The sequence below is a fragment of the Brachypodium distachyon genome, chromosome 4 (assembly GCF_000005505.3).
Source record: "Brachypodium distachyon strain Bd21 chromosome 4, Brachypodium_distachyon_v3.0, whole genome shotgun sequence".
Classification (NCBI taxonomy): domain Eukaryota; kingdom Viridiplantae; phylum Streptophyta; class Magnoliopsida; order Poales; family Poaceae; genus Brachypodium; species Brachypodium distachyon.
Window position 1 is genome coordinate 42,789,819 of NC_016134.3, and position 21,983 is coordinate 42,811,801.

Genomic DNA, 21,983 nt, shown 5'->3' on the forward strand with positions numbered 1-21,983 from the left:
CTGTTTCGTCTTTGGCTTTTTTTCTTCTTTCGACCTCGGTCGCATGTACATATACTTGGTTTTCCCCTTCTAATATTGCATGGCAGAGCTACTGCCCTTCACGGCAAAAAAAATAAAAATACGTAGTATTGCCTGGGCTTTCAGCCTTTCAGGTGGTTACTACTCCCTCCGTTCCTAAATACTTGTCGCGATCCGTTCCTAAATACTTGTTGCGAGTACTAAATAGCTGGTTGAGTATTATTTTTTTCTATTAGATGAATCATCATATTCTGTAGGCTGTATCAAAGTGGCGTCATGTTGATCATAATCTTGCTAAGCTATTAAGGTAAGATACCCATCAAATGCATCATTCTACAACTTAATCTAGCATTGTACTCCCTCCGTCCATATTAAGTGCTGAAATATTACATGTATCTAAAAATGTTTTAGTGTGTAGATATATCTATATTTAGAAAAATTTGAGTCAATTAATATGGGACAGAGGGAGTAGAAAATATTTTTTTATAAACTTAACTCAAGATTTAGATTTTTTTTATTTTCAACAAATCTTGGTTAATTGACAATTAATATGGGACAGAGGAAATATTTAAATTGTAGAAAAGGGAAGTATTAGCGACTAAAGAAATTGTCTCTCCTCAAAATAATTCTAAATAATGATCATACTAGTCTCTCGTCTATTCGAGGAGTACCAATCAAAACGACCAATCATCCATACGGCCAGTCAAACTCTATACATGCGTAAACATCGTAGCAAAACAACATCTACAGGCAGCCTACTAATTAGTGCACATGCAAGTCACGCTCGATCGACGATCGCTGGCTCGCTCCACATGCTTACATTTCTTTTTGCAGGGGCTTTAAGAGCTAATGCATGAGCTTTATATCCTTGATGGTCTCTTTGCAACCATGCACAATTAGCAACAGCTCGTTTCACCGTACTATAAAATGTATATATACAGTATTAGTCTTGGCGAATCTATCGATTGCTAACTCCCCTAAGAGTGACTCCAGCAAAAGCTGATCAGGATTGATACCTACTGTTAACCCCCAGGACTGGACCAACAGAAATTAAATTGTGTCAAAAGCAGGTCAATTATTCTTCCGGCGAAAAAAAGACAGATTGTCAATTCACTGGAATTCCATCAATTTGATTAATCAATTAGTTTCCGCGAGGGCTCAATGAGATCAAACGTAGAAACAATTTGGGAAAGTCTCGAGTGGCAGCGAATTAATTGGCTCTGACCTCTGAAAGCACATGCTCGAAGATAAACAATAATCGGTTAATTAAAAAAAACTATGTGTACATGTAATGATTTTTACAGGCGTGTTACAATTTTTAATTTTTTCCGTAAGAGTATTTCTACGTCTATACAAGATTGATCCAATGGTCTAGAAACATTTTTTAAGGATTAAATGTGATTTTACACGCCTGGTACAAAAGTTATCTCTCTTTTTTTCATATAAAAATTAACAAGCATGCGGAGAGAAACTATGTACAGATGCTCTTTTTAATGTTTTAATGTTTGAAGAAAAACAAAATCGAGTGCAACCGCAAGTTCAAACTACATGAAAAGTCGGTGCAAACCAGTGTGGTAGAATATACATACACAGATAATTGGTGAATCTGTAGCTAGACGATTGAGCCACATTTAGAGTTAGAGTCTCAAGGAAAGAATCGACGAAGAGTCAGCTAAGAGTCAGCTAAGAGTTAGCTAAGAGGTGAACATTTAACCATGGCACAACATCGCATTTAATACTAACAAGTTATGTAGTCAGTTTAAAGACAGAAGTCATTGCACGTGTTATTTTACCATTGACTCTAGATGACGCGGGAAGTCAGTACCGACTCTACTATTACGGATACCCTAATTTTCAATCAAAATGAAGAACAAGAAGGAAAACACAGATTTGCATGACTCCCTAGCTTGTAAGTTGTAACTCAAATTATGGTATGGTAAAGTGATGCATCCCTAATAATCAAACTATTTTGGGTATCTTCTTCTCCAGTACTCCCTCCGTCACAAATTAAGTGGCGAAATATAACATGTATCTGGACGTATTTTAGTACTCCCTTCATTTCACAAACGTTGGCGTATTTTGTTTCGTTAAGACAAGGTTTTGACCAATGAAAACTCTATTGATATGTGTTTTTTCATACATGAAATTTACATTGATGGTTTCGTCTTTAAAAGTTTTTAGTAATGATCATGGTTTAGTATCATATAACTTACATATTAATAGGGTAATTCTTGGTCAAAGGCTTGTATTAACAAAACGAAATACGACAACCTTTGTGAAATGGAGGTAGTATATACGAGATACCTAGACAAATTTAAGTCACTTAATGTGGTACAAAGAAAGTATCTTTGGGAGTCAAAGATGAACATCTAGATATTTTTAAAGTTTACTTAGTGACTTATCCAAGTCCACATCAGCCCCAAATAGTTCAAACCAATGGTCAACCGATTTCAACTTAATCAATTACGTACATGGATATCTGAATAGTCACTTGGTGTAAGTCGAGCACCTAAATTACATTAAGTTTTGTAATTCTTTTGAGTGTCTACTTCTTAGTCGATTTAGACATGGTTATTTCTCGGTCGACAGTTATGGTCATCTGATGAATTTTTTTCTCATCCTTTCTACTTACATAAATCTTGTACGAGTCTCAATGGTTGAATTAGATGGTTGTTGGCGTCAACTTAGAAATAGTTATTTTTTCTGTCGCCTTAGAAATAGCGAAACCGTTTCTTTTTTTGCGGGGAGTTTTCGGTGGTTCTTTCGTGTTTGTTCAAAACAAGTACTCCGTATATTCTGTTATTCTGGTACAACATGTAAATATTCCTGTCTTTGTGTGGGGCGGCGTAACTAGTGAGAATCCCTCTTCGGTGCAAACTCCACAAAAATCAAGTACTCCTGCCGTCTAACAAAGGATGTCTCAACTTTGATTAAATTTGAATGCATATATACATTAAGTCATGTCTAGATACATCCAAATTTTGACAAACTTGAGACATATTTTGTTAGACGAAGGGAGTATAAAAGTTTTAAAAAATTCCTGCAAAAATATCATATTTTGAAGGTGTGATGCTCTACAAATGTGCAAAATTTCAAGTTGAAAATCAAATGCGTTTTGAAGGAATTAAAAAAGAAAAATATACATGTCAAACAGTAAAAGACCACGTACTGCACTAAAAAGAGAAATAAGTGACACTCCTAAAAAGGAAAAAGAAAATCACTCAAGGCGAGCAGATGAAGAAAGTCAGAGATAGAGACAGAAAGTGCATCCACCGTGTTAGCTGCCTGCTAGTACTACAAATTAAGCCGAGCAGCCAATTAATCTCCAATGCCAATTGACCAAGAAAGAACGGTCAGACAAGCTGGTCCTGCGTCCTGCCAGCCACAGTGCTATACGGTAGGAGTAGGTGTACAGGATGGTGAACTGGGTACAAGTGCAACGGAAATACCTGCTATGCCGGCTGGCCAAGAACGCCGGCCTCCGGCAGCACGCCGTCGCCGTCGACGACGCCGCCGGCACCGTCGTCAACTTCTGGCTTCCAGAGCACAAAGCACCGGCTAAGAAGAAGAAGAACGCCACCACTACTGATGCAGAGAATAACAGAGGAGAAGAGACGGAGGAGAAGCAGAGGAGCAGGCACGCGGTGGTGCTGGTGCACGGCTTCGCCGGCGACGGCCTGATGACGTGGGCCTTCCAGATGGGCCCGCTGGGCCGCCAGGGCTACGACGTCTACGTCCCCGACCTGGTCCACTTCTGCGGCTCCTCCTCCGCCTGGCCGTCGCCGGAGACGACGACCGCGGGCTTCCAGGCGGCGAGCATCGCGGCGGCGCTGGGGAAGCTGGGCGTGGAGCGGTGCACGGCGGTGGGGTTCAGCTACGGCGGGTTGGTGGCGTTCGAGATGGCAGCGGCGCGCCCGGGCCTCGTCCGCTCCGTCGTCGTCTCCGGCTCCGTCGCCGCCTACACGGGCGCCATGAACGACGCCCTGCTCGCCAGGCTCGGCGCCCGGACCACCGGGGACCTCATGCTGCCGGAGTCCGTCGCGGGCGTCAGGCGGCTCTTCTCCGCCGCCCTCCACATGAAGATGTGGATGCCCGCTCGCTTCCTCGATGACTTCCTCAAGGTCGGCCGCTCGGTCAGCACGTTATACGTTTTGATACAAAGCATTCAAATTTTCCTCTTCTCAACTTGAAAAGCAACCGAAGTTTGACCAAAAGTTTGAATTTTGCTCCAAATGCAGTACTACGCAGTACGTGCTGAAAATTTTATCGTGGCTGCTGCAGGTGATGTATAGCAACCGAAAGGAGAGAGCTGAGATGCTGGAAAACTCAGTGACCAAAGACAACCAAGTACCAATCCTTGCTTTTCAGCAGGTCGGAAACGTAACCGTATTTTTTTTTCGGTTTTACTGTCGAGAAGTCGTCATTTTTAGTTAGAAATCAGTTGACATGCTAGCCATCGAATCTTAATCCAACGATAGCAACTGTGAGATGAGAAATGGGACGACCCTCGGATTTTAATCCAACAGATCTGAAACGTCGATTGGGATCTAAGGCTCATTTCTTAAAAATCAGGCGACTTAGAAATAACCACATCCATATTTTTTTCACAACTAGTTGCGTTTGCTGTATCCAATGTATAGCATGCCCGTGCTTAAAAAAATTTGTATAACCATTTGTAAATTGTGCCAAAAAATGAGAGGCATACACATATTATCAGGGCAACTCCAATGCTTATTTCTTAACTGGACCATAAGGACCCTTGCCCAAAAATGACATGCACACACATACTATGGCATAACAACGTTTGTAACACTTGCGGAAATTGTGCAAAACAAGAAAGAAAAAGCTAGAACTAGCGTACGTAGCAACAACTTTTTGTTGCGTTTTCTTGCGCTATAATCAAAATGATGTGAACCATCTAAATAATCAGATCTGAGATATATATATATATATATATATATATATATATATATATATATATATATATATATATATATATAGCACGTACGCAAAAAAAATTCGTACTTTTTTATTTTCAAATTGCACATTTGCACAAAGTGTATGCATTAACTTTTGTGCGGTGACTATTGCGTTTGTATGCGCAGGACATGCTTCTGCTGTGGGGTGAGAGTGACAAGTTCTTCCCCATAGAGGACGCCAAGAGGCTCAGAGAGTAAGTTAGAAACGGCCGGTTACTCTTATTTTTGTTTCCGAGAACCTCTCAGGGTGTTCAATGTTCTGGCACTCTGGCTGGTTAATTATCTCCTATCACTTCCCCTACTTAAAATAAATAAATCATACGTGGAGACATGCGTGCAGGGAGCTGGGCGAGAAGGCGATCCTGCGGAGCATAAGGAAAGCGGGACATCTGGCGCACCTGGAGAGGCCCTGCGTCTACAACCGCTACCTCAAGGAGTTCCTGGCCCGTGTCAACGCCGTCTCAGCGTCTTGATGTCCACCCACCTCCATGGCTGGATTTCTCTGCGTTTCACCAGAATGTACTATACTTTGACAATACACTTGTTTGATCGTACCGAGTACTTTGGGGTGAATGCATGTCGTATCTTTAATTGGTTGTGGTTATATATCAAGCAACTTTTTAAGCAAAAGACTTAAATCTAAATTAACGATCAGACCCGTTGGATTGGTATCTAGATTTTATTTTAGCCTTCTTTTTTCATCACCCGTTTAGAATCTTAAATCACAAATCATATCCAACGGTCAAGAAAACAACTAATCTCTAACTATAAATCAGGCAAATTAGATATAGCAAAACCGCTCTTAATTTGTTTTTTTCGACGGGACAAACGCTACCCCGACTTTATATATCTAGGAAAACAGACACATACAAATACGCCAAAGGAAGGATACGGAAGGAACTGCAGCCACCACCAAGAAACAGAGAAGTCCAAAAGAAAGTAAAATTAGGACTATACCTGGTCAGTTAGCGGGCCCTCGAACTCTCTCACCCACGGATTCCAAAATTCAAATACGTACTCATGCATGTACGCCCCATATATGCATGGCCTAGCATGCAGCAAGCGCAAGAACACACAGCACAAGAGCAACCCTTGTGCATTAACTGACGAACACATACAAATACATTACGCGCATTATTAATGGCGGGTTCGTTGAGGTTCAAGGTGCTGAGGATGCCGGCGGAGCTGGTGTCCCCGGCGGTGCCGACGCCGCGGGAGCTGAAGCTGCTGTCGGACATCGACGACCAGGGCGGCCTGCGGTTCCACATTCCCGCCATCCACTTGTTCCGCCGCCGTGGGGACGACGACAAGGACCCCGTGGGCGTCCTCCGGGACGCCGTGGCCAGGGCGCTTGTGCACTACTACCTGCTGGCTGGCCGGCTGCGGGAGCTCGAGGGCCGCAAGCTCGCCGTGGACTGCACCGGCGAGGGCGTGCTCTTTTCACCGAGGCCGACGCCGACGTCCGCCTCGACCAGTTCGGGGATGACCTGCAGCCCCCGTTCCCGTGCCTCGAGGAGCTCATGCTCGCCGTCCCCGACGGTGAGCCCGGCGTGCTCGACTTCCCCCTCGTCATCTTCCAGGTATAATCATCCTACGTGTTAAAGCTTTTAATTCCTTTAATTTCGTCAAACTTGTAGTAGCTAGCCGTTGGTTGATGTGTGTGTACTGCATGCGCGGGGCAGGTGACGCGGCTGGCATGCGGGGGCTTCATCATGACGGGGCTCGTGCAGTTCCTGGCCGCCGTGGCGGAGCTGGCGCGTGGAGCTTCGGCGCCGACGGTGCGCCCGGTCTGGAGCCGCGAGCTGCTCATGGCGCGCGAGCGCGACGACGACGCTCTACCGCCGCGCAGCTTCGCGCACCGGGAGTACGACGAGGTGCCGGACACCGACGGCACGCTCCTGATGCCGCCCCTGGACGACATGACCCACCTTCGGCCCACAGGAAATCGCCGCGGCCCGCTCCCACCTCCCGCCGCCCCTCCGCCACGGCGCCACCACCTTCGAGCTCCTCACGGGCTGCCTCTGGAGGTGCCGCAACGGTCGCCCTCTCCCCGGGAGACCACGAGGTCATGCGCATGCTCTGCATCGTCAGCGTCCGCGGCAGGAAGAACCACCACAATGGCGCCGACGCCATCCCCAGCGGATACTACGGGAACGCGTTCGCGTTCCCGGTGGCCGTGGCGACCGCGGGGGAGCTGCGGGGGAACCCCGTGGGCTACGCGGTGGAGCTTGTGAGGAACGCGAAGCGAGAGGTGGCCGGCATCGAGTACCTGCGGTCGCTGGCGGGGCTCATGGTGCGGCGCGGGCGGCCCCACTTCGCCGTGGCGCGGGCCTACCTGGTGTCCGACGTGTCCAGGTCGGGGATCCGCGAGCTGGACTTCGGGTGGGGGAAGCCGGTCTATGCTGGCCCGGCGAAAGGCGGCGTCGGCGCCATCCCTGGCGTCGCAAGCTTCCTCATCGCGTGCAGGAATAATGCCAGGGGCGAGGAAGGGATCGTGGTGCCCGTGTGCTTGCCTGGCCCCGCCATGGACAAGTTCGTCCAGGAGATGGCCAAGCTCATGCGCCCGGCCGCCGTCGTCGTCGTCACGCGGCAGCAGCAGCAACAACCCGCCGGCGTGGTTCCGGCGATCAAATCTGCCATGTGAACGTACCGATCAAATGTTGCAAGGCCTGTGTTGGTGTGTCAAACGATCGAAATGTTGTTCATTTGTACTCCCGCTCTATGCCTACGTGTGTATTACGTTGTGTAGCACTTGTCATTTACTGTAGCGTTCACTGTTCTATTATTCGTCCATCGTCCAACCATATGGGTTGTACGTACGTACCCTAGATCAATGCGAGAATGAAGTTTGGTTCTTCGGTCCTGGGCGTTCTGCATGCATGACATTAACCGGGGAATTGCTGACTCCACATGAAAGTTCTGGCGACCGGATCTTGTTGCTCGATCGAAATTAATACCATGTACACCTGTAAAATTTCATTACAGAATATAAATATTTGTACCCGGTAGGCATAAGAAAAACGAAAAACGATGTGCGGCTACGATCAGGTGTCTGATTTTTATAACTCAAATGCTTAAATCAGGAATCTGACTCAAAACCGGAAAAACGGTTTGACTCAAAGTGACGAAGTTTTTTCTAAGAATTTTCCAGGTTGATGCTAGGATTTTCAGTTCGGGGACCATTTATGGGAGGAATCTGACGCCATCGAGGACATCAAACGTGCAACTTAATTTTTTGGGGGGCAATCCGCTTTACGTGGTGTCAAAACTGTTCAAATCAGGAAGAGGAACTAAAAATATCTGGTTTTGCCAATTGATGTATACTATTTTGAGTGAGGGGCCTTTGCTGCCGATTGAGAAGCCAAAAATATACTTTTCTCTATATTCAACTAGTTTGGATGAGGTGTTAGCAACTTAGCACTAGATTTTGTGATGCATGGGATATACATATTTGAGTATATTGTTTTTTCAATATGAATTTGTAAGACATGTTTAAAAAATGGTTGATTGTGTGCATCAAGATTCAAGCGAGAACAGACACAGAGAGGTCTGGGTATTCAGCCCTTTGTAATAAAATGTTGAGCATCGATAGAGTCATTTGCCATGTTAAACATACGAAATAGCCAACTTGCACCTATATATCCCCAATCCTCCTGCACCCTTGGGATAGAATCTTCTTGCCTTTGCTCTCTGCGATGTATCCAGATCAAGGAATCGACCAATCCAATGAACGCCGTCAGTTTTAGTTAGTTAGATGTATGATTATTCCGATAGTATCTATCTTAGATGATCATCGATTTGATGATCGTGGCCAAGTTGTAAGAATTGACACGGCAAGCAAATTGTAGACAAAATTCTCATGTTCCTTTCATGCATGCATCTATCGAGCCTTTACTGTACCTATTAGGCCGTATATAATGGGGTGACGTGAGCATTTTCTTAACAATGACACGTAGGATAATTGTTGATGTGGAAGAGAGAGAGGAATGAAAAAGGCACGAGCCTTTTCTTAGCTAAGAGATGATCTTTTTACAAGAAGGATAAGACAAAAGAAAGTCAAATTACTCATTTTACTAGATTTTGACTTTTCTTAACATTTATTTAGTTAATTTTACTCATCTAACTATTAATTGTAAGATATGACACTCATCACCGAGAGTCAGTTCTCTTCTCTCTCCTATTTATCTTTCCTTCACACAAACAAATTTTAAATAAAAATCGGTTAAGAGTCAGCATTTGCGGATGCCCTTGAATATATACTTGCATGTGCGCATGTCATATCTTTACAATTGAAAAAAAGGTATTTTTTTTAACAGCATTAGAAACAAAGTTAATGAGGTAATGAAAGAAAACAAAGTTAAATTAAAAGAAGAAAAAAAATCCCAAAACCATTGGTGCCATGCATTTACGTATGTCGGGAGGATATATATATCTAGCTAGAAATCTCATATATTTATACTCATGTGTGGATCTAGGTCCTCCACGTACTCTATGTACTACGGAGTACGTACCAACCCAAATGTGCTCATCGTTTGCATGTCGGCCGCGTCCGTCGTGCCTACTGTCCAAATTGGGATATACTAGCAGCCTTCTTAATTTAGGTGGACACACACAGAGAGCTGCACGATTGCGATAGGTTGGTGAGATTTCCTAAGGTACCTTTCGCTGCTCCTGCCACGAGCTCGAGGAGAGCGGCATAATTTGATCGATTGGTTAGAATATTTTAGGCTTTTTAGATGGATGCATTTTTCTTTCAGTGTCGACGGCTACTTGACTACTCTCTCCATTTCAAAACACAACTCGTATAGATTTTTCTCATTTGTTTCATAACACAACTCATTTTTTTCTTGATATCCGCACCTAGCCCATAACTACTCACATCCATTTACTATTGATCTAATATGAGTGGTCAGTCACTAAAAACGAGAGCTGCCTTGGTCCAAGTGCACAAATCTATATGAGTTATGTTTTGTAATGGAGTAATTACTCAAGAATGTTTAAAGGGATAAAAAAAATCGTCCGGTGACTCGGAAGCGCAGACGTAGCGGCCAAGATCGTGGTAAACAAAACAGCGAGCCAGGCCGGCCATGGCGTGGCCTCTAGGTCCAGGGTCGCGGGGTCATCCATCCCCTCGCATATCGACGATATCATCCTCAGCTCGGCACGCTGCTGCCGCCGCGCATGTCGACCCCGTCTTCGAAAAGACTACATTCACTTTAATCTTTTTTTTGCCTGGAGGTGGTGTGTGCAATTCACGCCCCGACGATATTGCCAATCATAACCGTAGTGTGTGTTTCTTCCTGCTCAAAATAGTTTAGTGAACATTTGACGAAAAAATGAAGCTAGCCCGAGACTGACCCAAGATACCAGAGGCTTCAGGTCGGGTGTGTAATTGTAGGTGGATAGCCGGAGATCAGATTTGCAGTTAAGACGGTTAGTGATGCATGGGCGGGCACCGCGTATCCGCTGCCATAGGGCATTTGGGCCTACTGTTTCCAGGGTTTTCGGCGCTGACCTCTTTTTTCATTTTCGTTTTGAGAATCGCTGACCTCTTTTTTCTGTAACAGTTTTTTTTTTGAGGAAATTTTCTGTAACAGATGGCAAGAGAGCCCACAGCAACAGAAGGGCTCACAAAGAAAGAAGAAAGCGGCCCATCACGGCCAGAAAAGATCAGAGCAGCGAGGCCGGCTGGTCCGGGGCCGTTCTGGGCCAGGCCATAGCCCACAAAGGGGCCTAGGTACCCTGGATCGGCAAAAAAGGAGAAAACAGAGCGCCTCAGCCAGTCAGCCCGTGGTGCCGCGCGCGCGCCCACGACGCTCACAAGCGCTAGCTCCCACGCCGCTCGCTACGCCCTTTGCCATGCGCGTCGCGTCCGCGCCCGCCCGGAGCACGCCCATGCCGCTCGCGTCGTGTCGCCGCACACCTCATCCGCGGCGTAGCCTTGCCAGGCAAGGCCTCGCCGTCCATCACACGCGCAAGGGCCCGCTCGGCAATATGAGCTGGGGGATCCCCGGCCACTCCCTCCCACGCGAGCAACGAGTCGGGTTGGGACTAGGGACCAGGGAGCCCTGAATTGAAGAGAAGGATGCCAGCAGGTTCAGAGCGGAAGCAATACATTGATCGAGTAGCATGGAATTGCTGCGGGCCTGCGGCAGTCTTCGGCCTTCCTTCGTCAGTCTTTTGCTGGCTGTAGGTTGAGCAAATTAAGTTCTGGAGAGTGGAGAAAGAGTAAATGAGTATTCATGGTTTTAGTTCAAATTTATATGAGGGTCTCTCGGGAGATCGTCAAACCTAGATCCCGTATTAATATGTTTTAACCGAGGAAGATACATCCATTTTTTATCCTACCTTGATTGCTTCCATGTCCTATCTTGTTACTCATGTATGTCTTGTATAAACATCGCAATTACATGACATAAAACGGGACAAAGACACGAGGCAAAACAATTTGTGAGATAACTGTGAGATGCAAACGAGAATTATAGAACACAAGACATGACAGTAAGGAGACAAAACGCTTAACAAATCAAGACACAAATCAGAACAACTAGTCAGTACAAAGACAAAAACGAAAGCTTTTTCTTTTGGAGAATCTGACAAAATTAAACGAAAGCTATTCAGCAACAACTGCAGCCCGTGAAAGAAATCTTATTATTTATCAATCGTGGCGAGCCTATACTTTCAGCCATATTACACTTCGATGCAGGTTCGACAAATTTAGCGCTACGACTGTACCACATGCATGCATCTGAAAGTACTCCGTACATTTAAACAAGTGTATATTTGAGTTGTATAAAGTATGTTTCATTCTTATGAACCTCAGGTGATCTCCGTTCACCGACAGATAAATCGACCGATCCAGGGTGTGTAGATCGATCACCGCAAGAGAAAAAAATGACGATCAGATAGCGTTGACACGGGCCAGGAACTCCTTGAGGCAGCGGTTGTAGACGAAGGGCCTCTCCAGCTGGGCTAGGTGCCCTGCTTTCCTTATGCTCCGCAGAGTCACCTTTTCGCCCAGCTCCCTGCACACACGCGGCCATACAAGCTGTTTTTTATGATCGAGAACTTGGTAAAATAGCAGGGAATTAACCAGCCATTGCTGAAAATCTCGATGTACTCGGACAGAAAAAGAAAACGCTACAGTTGGGATTTATGTTTTCAGTAAACCATCTTTTTTGAAAAAAAAAATTCACTTAACCATAACTATTGGGATAATTATTTACGGGAACCAATCTCCTGGGATTTGGATAATTTTATAGGAAACTGACTGGGAGTGTGGGACACACTTTTAGACCCCACACTGCATAGAAAATCAAAGGCATGGCTCACTAAGAATGTAGTTGAGCTCTTCAGTGATGGAGTTTCGAATTTTGGTAAGAGAGACATCCCATTACCCATATAAATATTCAAATTTGAAATATCATTTTTGAATCATTTTGGGAAAATTTAATTGAATTTGTATGGAATTTGACCCAATCTAGATTTAACTTAATTTATTCCAAAATATCAAGGCAGAAAACTATTTCGGTATGATTAAAGTTACAAAAAATTGATGAATAGTTCTTGGTGGATCTGCCACATCTCCGGTTTTGTATGCCACATGGCATGTGACATTGGAACCCACCGGCCATATCAAATGTCCTAAATCTCTTGGTGTAACCAAGTAATTGTCCCACTAGCGGTAAAAAAAGAAGTAATTGTCCCACTAGTTATGGTGGAGTAAAAAAATTCAAAGTTGTGGTTAATTTGTTTATATTTACTCAAAGAAAAAGCCACTTTCTGTTTTCAGCTCACTCTTTCAGCCTCTTGGCGCTCTCTATGGGGAAGAAGTTGTCGCTTTCGCCCCATAGCAGGAGTATGCCCTGCATGCATGCAAAGTCATCACGGACTCATTGTCAGAAATTAATGCATACACACTTTGCGCAAATAGAAAAAAGACGTTTGAAAAAGTTTTGGTGTGCTAATGTTAGCATAGATCATTTGATCATATTATAATGTGCTATTGTTGTTCTTATATATAAGATGTTCTAGCTTTATCCTAAATCAAACTTTTAAAATTCAAACAAATTTATTAAACAATACAAATATTTTACAATATCAAATAAGTATATATTATGAAAAAAAAGGACATCAGGACGAATTTAATAAAACTAATTTGGAGTTGTAGATGTTGTTTTTTCTATATTTAGTACTCCCTCCGTCCTAGTTCCCAGGGCGTAATCCCAAAATCTATTTGTCCCATAACCCTCCCACTTCCTAGGCATAATTTTACTTATGGAGAGTAACCACACTTTACATTTATTTCAAGCCGGAGGTCTGAACTCGTTCAGTTTTTGCATGGGAAACCAAAACGAACCAATGCATGCAGAGATAAGTACGTGAGAAATTAAGGAGAGGGAGAGAAAAACCGGCGCCAATCAGGCTATGCCTTGGGCCAAGATTTTCAAAAATTACGCCCTGGGAACTAGGACGGAGGGAGTAGCAAAGAGAGTAGATGCTTAAATGAGTGAATGCTAGCTTGTTTTTCTACTTTTTTATGCAATTTAATTTCATTAAAAACGTTGTTTTTCTACTTAAATGAGTAGCTTGTAGTACTAGCTCTTTTCTTTGCACGATTTACAAACGGCTGTAGTTGTTAAGAAATTGTTGCAAGTGCGCATTCTATAAATTGTCGAACATGAGTTGGTGTTCTTCTTGAAACTTCATAATATGGACGATGTCGACCGGAAAGATACGTATTGATTTCGTCCAGGTCAACCTGCTGAAAAGCAGGGGTCAATACTTGGGTGTCTTTGACCACCATAGCATTCGGCATCTCGGTTCTCTCCTTTCGGTTGCTATACATCACCTGCACAAGCCAAGATGAAAATTTCAGTACGTACCAAATAATTTGTCAAATATTTTGGTGACACGCGCATGAGTTTGGGGCCAAATTCAATTGTTCTGACAATTTTCCTGAAACTTTGGTTGTATTTCAAGTTGAAGCAGAAAATTTCAGTCATTTAAAGCCGAGTTGAAAAATGAAATCCAAAAAACCTTTTTTTTTCTCGGAAATTTGAATATGGTTTTCATCAGAACGTGTATAACCGTGAGATGACCTTGAGGAAGTCGCTGAGCAAGCAAGAGGGCATCCACATCCTCATGTGGAGCGCGGCGGAGAAGAGCCGACTGACGCCCGCGACGGACTCCGGCAGCATGAGCTCCGTGATCTTCCGGGCGGCGCCGCCGAGCCTCGCGAGCAGGGCGTCGTTCATCGCGCCCGTGTACGCCACGTCGGCGCCGGAGACGACGACCGACCGCACCAGGCCCGGGCACGCCGCCGCCATCTGGAACGCCACGAGCCCGCCGTAGCTGAACCCGACCACAGCGCAGCGCTCCACGCCGAGCCTCTCCAGCGCCGCCGCGACGCACGCCGCCTGGAAGCCCACGGACCGGTCAGGCGACGGCGAGGTCGAGCCGCCGAAGTGGACAAGGTCAGGCACGTAGACGTCGTAGCGCTTGCGCAAGGAGCCCACCTGGAACGCCCACGTCATCATACCGTCGCCGGCGAAGCCGTGGACCAGAACCACCGCGGGCTTCCCCGTCTCTTCTCCTCGGTACTGATCCTTCTCCACGGTAGGAACGGGAGTAGTGGTAGTGGCCTTCTTCTTCTTCTTGGCCGGTGCTTTGTGCTTGGGCAGCCAGAAGTTGATGACGGTGCCGGCGTCCACGGCCACGGCGTGCTGCCGGAGGCCGGCGTTCTTGGCCAGCCGGCTTAGCAGGTATTTCCGTTTCACTTGTACCCAGTTCACCATCGATCCTATAGCTGTATTTACCGGATTAATTGGCTGCTCCTTTCTTCGTAGCTTAACTGGCTATATATGGCGGTTGACACTCAGCATAATTTATAGGCGCGCAGCTCCCTGCACTTTTTCTCTCCCTCGTTTTCTCATTTGGAACGTTTCCCTACTTTTGAGTGACCTTTTCTTTTCTGTTTTTTTTTGCGAGGACTAAGTTTTCAATGTAATTTTGCGCATATTTTGAACAATTTATCATATTTGGAATAAGTCTTTGAATAATTTTGCGAGGACTAAGGTCGTCATCACGGTATGTGACACACTACCAATTTTTTCACATGAATTTTACTACTATAAGTTTCGTATGGACCTAGCTAGGATCAGTCGATTAGATTATGATTTTCCATATATATACTGGAGTAAGATTTTGGCACGAAAAGATACAGTCTCTGTATTGACACAGGTAGCGGTGAAAAAGAGTTTGAAACCTAGAAGCGGCAACAGAAAATTTAGTTGTATTTAAGAGAAAAAGATATACAGTTTCCTATGCTTATTTCATCCCCTTGAAGCCTAAATGTTTTCTCTCCGACTAGGCAAAGCATATGAAGGATGCAGACCAACCCCGGAAAGAAAAACACGTCCTATGTTCAGGTCATCATGTGGCATGACGAAAACAAAAAATTAGTTGTACTTTACAAAATTTTAGTTGCATTTAAGAAAAAAATTGGAAGCTCTACTTGTGCAAAAGCATAGCGCCCCGTTGCTTATCTCCGAGATCTAGTGAAATAAACTTGTCCAGCCCAGCCAACCAGATTAATTAACAACTTGCAAGTCACATTCTAGAGATGTCTCGATCCTCAAATATTTGGCCGTTTAGGTCCAAACGCTTTAGTGAGCATGGATTTCTCTGCAGAGCGACAACGGCTCCGTCACATAACGGCACGAAATCCACCTTTTTTTTAGATTCAGGCATAATTTTTAGGTATTTATTCTTTCCCACCTCATAAAGGTTTCGGATACAACGTACGGTGGATACTTATCTTCCCGATACTTATCTTTCTTTCCCTCTCACCGCCCCTGTCTAGCCTATTCCGTTGCCGCTGCTCCCGGCAGATCCGTCGCCGCCTCCACCTGCAAGTTGCTCGACGGCGGCACATCTGTCGACGCCTCTACCTGCGAGTCCTCCCTGCAGATCCGTCGCCGCTCCTACCTACACCTTCGTCGCCACCTCCCCTGCGAGTTGCTCGACGGCGGCATAGGTGAGTTCTTTCTGCAAGCACCTCCTCCCTGCAGTCTGCAGATCCATCATCGTGGATGCTCCTTCCTGCACCTCCATCCCAGGGAGATGCTCCTACCTGCACCTCCGTCGCCGCCACCACCTCCCATGCGAGTCTTCTCTCCGGTGAGCCCACCTCCTCCCGGACTAGTGCACCTCGCCCCTAACCTCACACTTTCCTTTCCCTCCCCTCCCCCCACACCCACGCTGCTGCCAGGGGCGGATCTACACCGAGGGCTACCTGGGCTGTAGCCCTGGTCATGGCTCAACTATCATCTATAATCCCACAAGCTAGTAAATCACTAAAAAATATTAGGATCTAGGCAGCTTTAGCCCTAGACTTTTATCCAAATTGACAAGGGCTAGCTAGTATTAGCATCTGTTAGTGTGATTAGGTATATGGCAAGACAGATTTGCCTTATCTTGTACCCGTGTAGGTACCTCGCATAGGCTAGCTTAGAGATCAAGTGAGAGTGATTATAATTTCCTGTAATCATGCGTCTGCATACAAAGTAGTTACGATTTCTTGCCAATAAAATTTAGCCCCGGTCTTGGCCAAATCGTGGGTCTGCCACTGGCTGCTGGCGCAGATCCCTTCCCTCCAGCATCGATCCCCTTTTGTACGGCTTGTGCTAATTGGTGTGTTTTGTGTTCTAGATGGAGAAACTAAACTTTTTTATGTATGTGGTTAACTTGCATGTGCGGTTGATTGAGAAATTTTGATCAGAAATTTCCATATATATGTTCTTCATGGATAAATATTGGTTCTTGGATGGAGATTTCATTGGTATATCAGTTCAAATATGTTGACATATCATTGAAAATTATTACTATATCATTGAAATTTATTGGTATAGAAAATATCATTATGTCAATTGTATACCATTGGGTTGATACCACGCGATTCTAAAGTTTTTTAGCTTTCTAATCCAGGGGTATGTTGCATTGGTATTGATACTGATATTTTCTTGATAGTGATTTTTTTATGGAAAGATTGTAAGGGAACCCTACAACATAATTATGAAAACCAGAATTTGAACCCTGGTGGATTCATGTACCCACAATTCCACCACCACACCAAGATGTGTTTCTCAGTTTCTTGGTAGTGAAATTGTGTGTTTGATGGAGATTTTATTGGTATTTCATTGAAATTTATTGATATAGCAATGAAATTTCAATTAACAAATTGTTATTACATTGATATTTCATTAGCATTTCGTCGATATATCACTGGAATTTCATGAATAAATTATTACGTTGATATGTCGATGAAATTTCAATATTATTGATATTTCACTGTTTTAATGAAATAGTAATCAATGGTATTGAAATAGTAATAATATCCCAGTGAAACAACAATGGTATTGAAATTTTGGTATTCAACACTACACGTGGGTGGGACCCAGATTAGGGAATACAAAATGAATAAGTTCCTGGTCCTATTGAATACCGAGGGAATACATGAGAGGTACACCTGTGCTTTATTACGTGTCAGGAGCAAACTGGAGGATGAGACGCCGGTACAGCTGGAAACAACTTTGCGATTTCTCTGTGCATGTCAAGTCATCGATCATTTTTATGGTCTGCAACCACCACAATATATGCAAACACTATTGATACGATATTGTATTAGTATTGACGCATACTGTTAACCTTCAGAATTAACTCGGCTGAATGCTCAGTATCGAGTGTCGACACATCATGCAGGTCAACTCGTTGAACAGGTTTTCCTTTGCACACACACGACCCTTTGTGCTCCATGCCCTCCTAGCTTAGCTAGCAAGGCAGTGTGGCACATCTTCTATTTCAAATTAGCCGACGCGCGTTTTAATTTGACATGGTCATAATTTTCAAAAAAAGAAAATTGAAAATATACATCATTTTACTTTTGGCTTGGCTTAATTTTACTGTCTAAGGCTCAGTTTTTTTGGAGCCTTCTCCAGAAGCTGCCCTCCAAATTGTGTTAGGCTTACAGACTTATTTATGCTACACTAGTTGGAAATTCTAACCAAATTTTATTGGTCGGTTTTTCCAGGATTCTCAGAGAAGCCCCGAAACGAACTGAGCCTAATTAACTGCACGAATTCTGAGTTCTGGCCATAACTTTTTGTACTGATATTGTGTTAATGGTTACAAAAATGACAGTCAAAGTGCTTTTGAAAACGAATATGTATCAATTTTGTGTATTATGGTTTTTCTTTTTCTCAAATTAATCTTGACGTAAACAGCACAAGATTATCTAGTCGTCAACACCTCCTCCTCGATCTATCGTTGGGAATTAGCTGACGTCTCGACTTATACATTCTCACATCGCATGGCGGGCTCGGCTGCGGCGGCGGCCTTGAAGTTCACGGTGCGCCGGAAGCCTGCGGAGCTGGTGTCGCCGGCAGGGCCGACGCCGCAGGAGCTGAAGCGGATCTCGGAAATCGATGACCACGACGGCCTGCGCTTCCATGTCCCCGTAATATACTTGTAACTTCTTCCGTCGGCGCGACGCGGGCTGGCGGGACGACGACCCCGCCGCGGTGCTGGCGAGACGCCGTACGTGGCCTGCAGGGCGTTGGTGCATTACTACCCGTTCGCAGGCCGGCTGAGGGAGCTCGATGGACGCAAGCTCGCCGTGGACTGCACCGGCGAGGGCGTGCTGTTCACGGAGGCCGACGGCGACGTCCGCCTCGACCAGTCCGGCGACGACCCGCAGCCGCCGTTCCCGTGCCTCGACGAGCTCATTTTCGACGTCCTCGGCTCCTCCGCCCTCCTCGACGACCCTCTCCTCCTCTTCTAGGTGACACGGCCGGCATGCGGAGGCTTCGCGTTTGGTGTGCGGATGCAGCACGCGATGGCGGACGCGCCGGGGCTGGTGCAGTTCCTGGGCGCCGTAGCAGAGCAGGCGCGCGGCGGAGCCGACGGTGCGTCCGGTTTGGGGCCGCGAGCTCCTGGAGGCGCGCGACAACAATGTCCAAGGCCGGGTTTCGCGATCTCGACTTCGGGTGGGGTGGTCGGCCGGTGTACGCTGGCCCGGCGAAAGGCGGCGTCGGCGCCATCCCGGGGTTGCCAGCTTCTTCATCGCCTGTGAGAATGCAAAGGCGAGGACGGCGTCCTGGTGCCCATATGCCTGCCCGGCCCCGCCATGGACAAGTTCGTGGCGTAGATGGAGAAGCTGCTGCGGCCGGCAGTCGCCGTCAAGCCCGTGCCCGTGCCGCCGCAGGAAAAACCCGACATGTTTCTCATGATGAAATCTGCGCTCTGAAACGCTTTAAGTTCAGAGTCTGTATCGGCGTCGACAAATCCCCATACTGATCTGTACTCTCTTTTCCGTTCCGTGTGCAATACTTGTTACAGGCCTGATACAATCTCTCTCAGGAATAGATGTGGGGATACAATCAGCAAGCAAGGAGGTAGGGGATAGAGCCAAAGACTGGGAGGAAGAAGCCGAGGTCAGGGAAGAAGAGCCGTCAACTTCGTTCTATTCTGTTCGTCCCTTCCATTGCCTGTAACCTTGCGTTATATAGCATCATAGCATCACACCCTTGGGCCGCTAGCTGGCGTGTGGGGAGCTTTGGTCCAGCCTGGCCCAAGTTGTAGTAATGGCCGTGACATTCTCCCTTCCTTGAAACTCGGCTTGCCCCCAAGCCGGCGCACCATAGCCTCCCGGATCCCATGGCACCGACAAGATTACTGTATCAATGGTCAGTCTCGGACAATGCTCTCCAAAATGCTCGTCACCCATGCTGAGTAGGAAGCCACCAGGATCCCAAGGTGCTAGCATCTTGAATGTCTTCATTCCGGCTATACCTTGAACTGTAGACACCATGTACACGGAAACATCCTCTTGCAGCTTGATGTTGTCATTGTCGACGAGGAATTTCATCGAACACGAAGCAAGCATCGGCACAGTTTGATTGGGATGGGTGAACGACCACAACGACCGAGTTGGTGAGGACTCCCAGGGACTTGTGGTGGTAGTAGACGCCGCCGCCTTGTTCAAGGACTCAGGATCACATCTATGGTGGTGATGTCAGGCTTGACGTGGACGTTGTTGACCTGTGTAGTGGTGGTGAGAGAGGTACCCAACATGCTCCTGGAGGTCAGCACGTTGGCAGCATCATTGGGGCATTCCATCGAACATGTTGGGCGCGATGCTTGGACCAGCTTGGGAACGGCGCACACCAGCAGCACATGGGTAGGCGAGGCCTTTCCAGGAGCTGGCGAAGTGAGGAGCTTGCCCTTTTGAAGCTGGGACGCAGCGACGGCGGGGATGCAGGGGTCAGGACCCGGCATCGAACACCTTGCGGGCGTCGATGAGTCCTGCTCTGGAAAGATCGGCAGCGGCGATGACAGGGTGGTCGAGGCCTCTGCGGGTGCTGGAACGGCTAGGGACACGTCCCCTTGAAGCAAGGACGCCTCTGGGACATGGACGGGGTAGGCGTCGGTGTCAGGGCCTGACGTCGAACAGGTGGTGGGCACCAATGCCGGTGGGGCTGTGTCATCCGCGACTGCAGCAGTCCCAACACGGGTCGTCGTGTCGGCTGCGGAGGATGGCCATGGAACCCCTAGGATGGCTGCCATGTCCTTCAAGGGAGCAAGCTGCACCTCGATCTCCTTAAACTTCGAGAGCAACCAGGTCATCTCCTCCTCGGTCATGGCCGTCGCGGAGCGCGAGATCACCGGGATCGACAGCTCTGGTGCCATATGTTACATGCCTGATACAATCTCTCTCAGGAATAGATGTGGGGGATACAATCAGCAAGCAAGAAGGTAGGGGATAGAGCCAAAGACTGGGAGGAAGAAGCCAGAGGTCGGGGAAGAAGAGCCGTCAACTTCATTCTATTCTGTTCGTCCCTTCCATTGCATGTAACCTTGCGTCGCACCCTTGGGCCGCTAGCTGGCGTGTGGGGAGCTTTGGTCCAGCCTGGCCCAAGTTGTAGTAATGGCCGTGACAATACTGTAACTTGAGAGTTCAGAGTCTCTGGTCATTGTTCATGAATGAACTGTATTTTATACTACTGTCTATTTTTAAGTGGACCTGTTTTAATTTTTTTTTTCTTTCGTCCGATGTCAGTGGTACGATTAATATTTGCTTACTTCTCTTTTTTATTTTTTTACCAGTTGTTCCAAACTTACTTCTCTTTTTTATTTTTTTACCAGTTGTTCGAAACATCTCTTCTTTTCTCTCAAATGGTTGAATTTCTCGTTCCAATCTTGCGAAGAAATACATCAGCTTCCTGCCGATTGTTACTCAATTAGGCCTGGTCAACCGCCCAGCTCCGGACGCTTCTGGTTTTGCAGCCCGTTGTTGCTCAATTTGGCCTCATTCTTATCTTTCGTCAACTGAAACGAGGATATCGGGCTCACCAACAAGAGGGGTTCCAATAAATGGACCGCGACGACAGGTCCATGGAAGCCAGATGTGGCCACAGAAGTTCTCTGAAAAGTTTTTTTTTAAGAGGAAGCTGGGCCGGGAACAGAGCGAATTGACCCCATGGGCCATGGCTCCTTCGTCTCCGGACTCAAAAGAGCCCTCATCCGTAGATGCACTCCCGCAGAATTTTTTGTTTGTATTCTTATATCTATGACGGTTTTGTTAGATTTGTCTCAACGAAATCTTCGGATCTAGATCACACACCGATATTTTTCATGATAAAGTATCCCCCCCCCCCCCCCCCCCCCCCGCCCACACACACCACCCCTTAGATATAAGATTCAAATTGAAATTAATGTTGAATTCGATGTTGCATTTCTCTCGACAAGATCTTCAAACCTTGATACCATATTGATATGTTTTGACGAAAAAAATCATCCATTTTTGTCCTACCATGATTGATAATTTTGCACTACCTTGTTAATTATAGATGTCCAACAACAACATGGCCCAAAGCGGGACAGAGGCAAAATGTAAAACAATATGTCAGAAAATAATACTACCTCCGT

The 21,983-nt window shown here is 46.1% G+C and overlaps 2 protein-coding genes and 2 pseudogenes across 7 annotated transcripts; 3 read left to right on the top strand and 1 right to left on the bottom strand.

Moving 5' to 3' along the window:
* Positions 1–3,333: 3,333 nt before the first annotated feature.
* On the top strand, positions 3,334–5,603 carry LOC100841479 (2-hydroxy-6-oxononadienedioate/2-hydroxy-6-oxononatrienedioate hydrolase). The gene is made up of 4 exons (XM_003578590.4): positions 3,334–4,139; positions 4,300–4,389; positions 5,124–5,191; positions 5,338–5,603. Exons 1-4 carry the CDS (start codon positions 3,435–3,437, stop codon positions 5,468–5,470), a joined length of 996 nt encoding a protein of 331 aa, XP_003578638.1. The 5' UTR covers positions 3,334–3,434; the 3' UTR covers positions 5,471–5,603.
* Positions 5,604–5,807: 204 nt separating this feature from the next.
* Positions 5,808–7,899, top strand: LOC100837820 (annotated as a pseudogene).
* A 3,736-nt stretch (positions 7,900–11,635) lies between these two features.
* On the bottom strand, positions 11,636–14,929 carry LOC100841782 (2-hydroxy-6-oxononadienedioate/2-hydroxy-6-oxononatrienedioate hydrolase). 5 transcript variants are annotated; one of them, XM_014902545.2, is made up of 4 exons: positions 14,099–14,929; positions 13,678–13,848; positions 12,795–12,862; positions 11,636–12,022 (listed from the first exon to the last, which is right to left on the bottom strand). In XM_014902545.2, exons 1-4 carry the CDS (start codon positions 14,792–14,794, stop codon positions 11,899–11,901), a joined length of 1,059 nt encoding a protein of 352 aa, XP_014758031.1. In that variant the 5' UTR covers positions 14,795–14,929; the 3' UTR covers positions 11,636–11,898. The 5 variants fall into 5 exon arrangements, with proteins under 5 accessions (XP_014758031.1, XP_003578639.1, XP_014758033.1 ...); XM_003578591.4 differs by having other exon boundaries at positions 13,759–13,848; positions 14,099–14,925; XM_014902547.2 differs by having other exon boundaries at positions 11,887–12,022; positions 13,736–13,848; positions 14,099–14,927.
* An 852-nt stretch (positions 14,930–15,781) lies between these two features.
* LOC104584728 lies at positions 15,782–19,400 on the top strand (annotated as a pseudogene). The gene has a single exon (XR_002966234.1). The product of XR_002966234.1 is annotated as a benzyl alcohol O-benzoyltransferase-like (transcript).
* Positions 19,401–21,983: the final 2,583 nt, after the last annotated feature.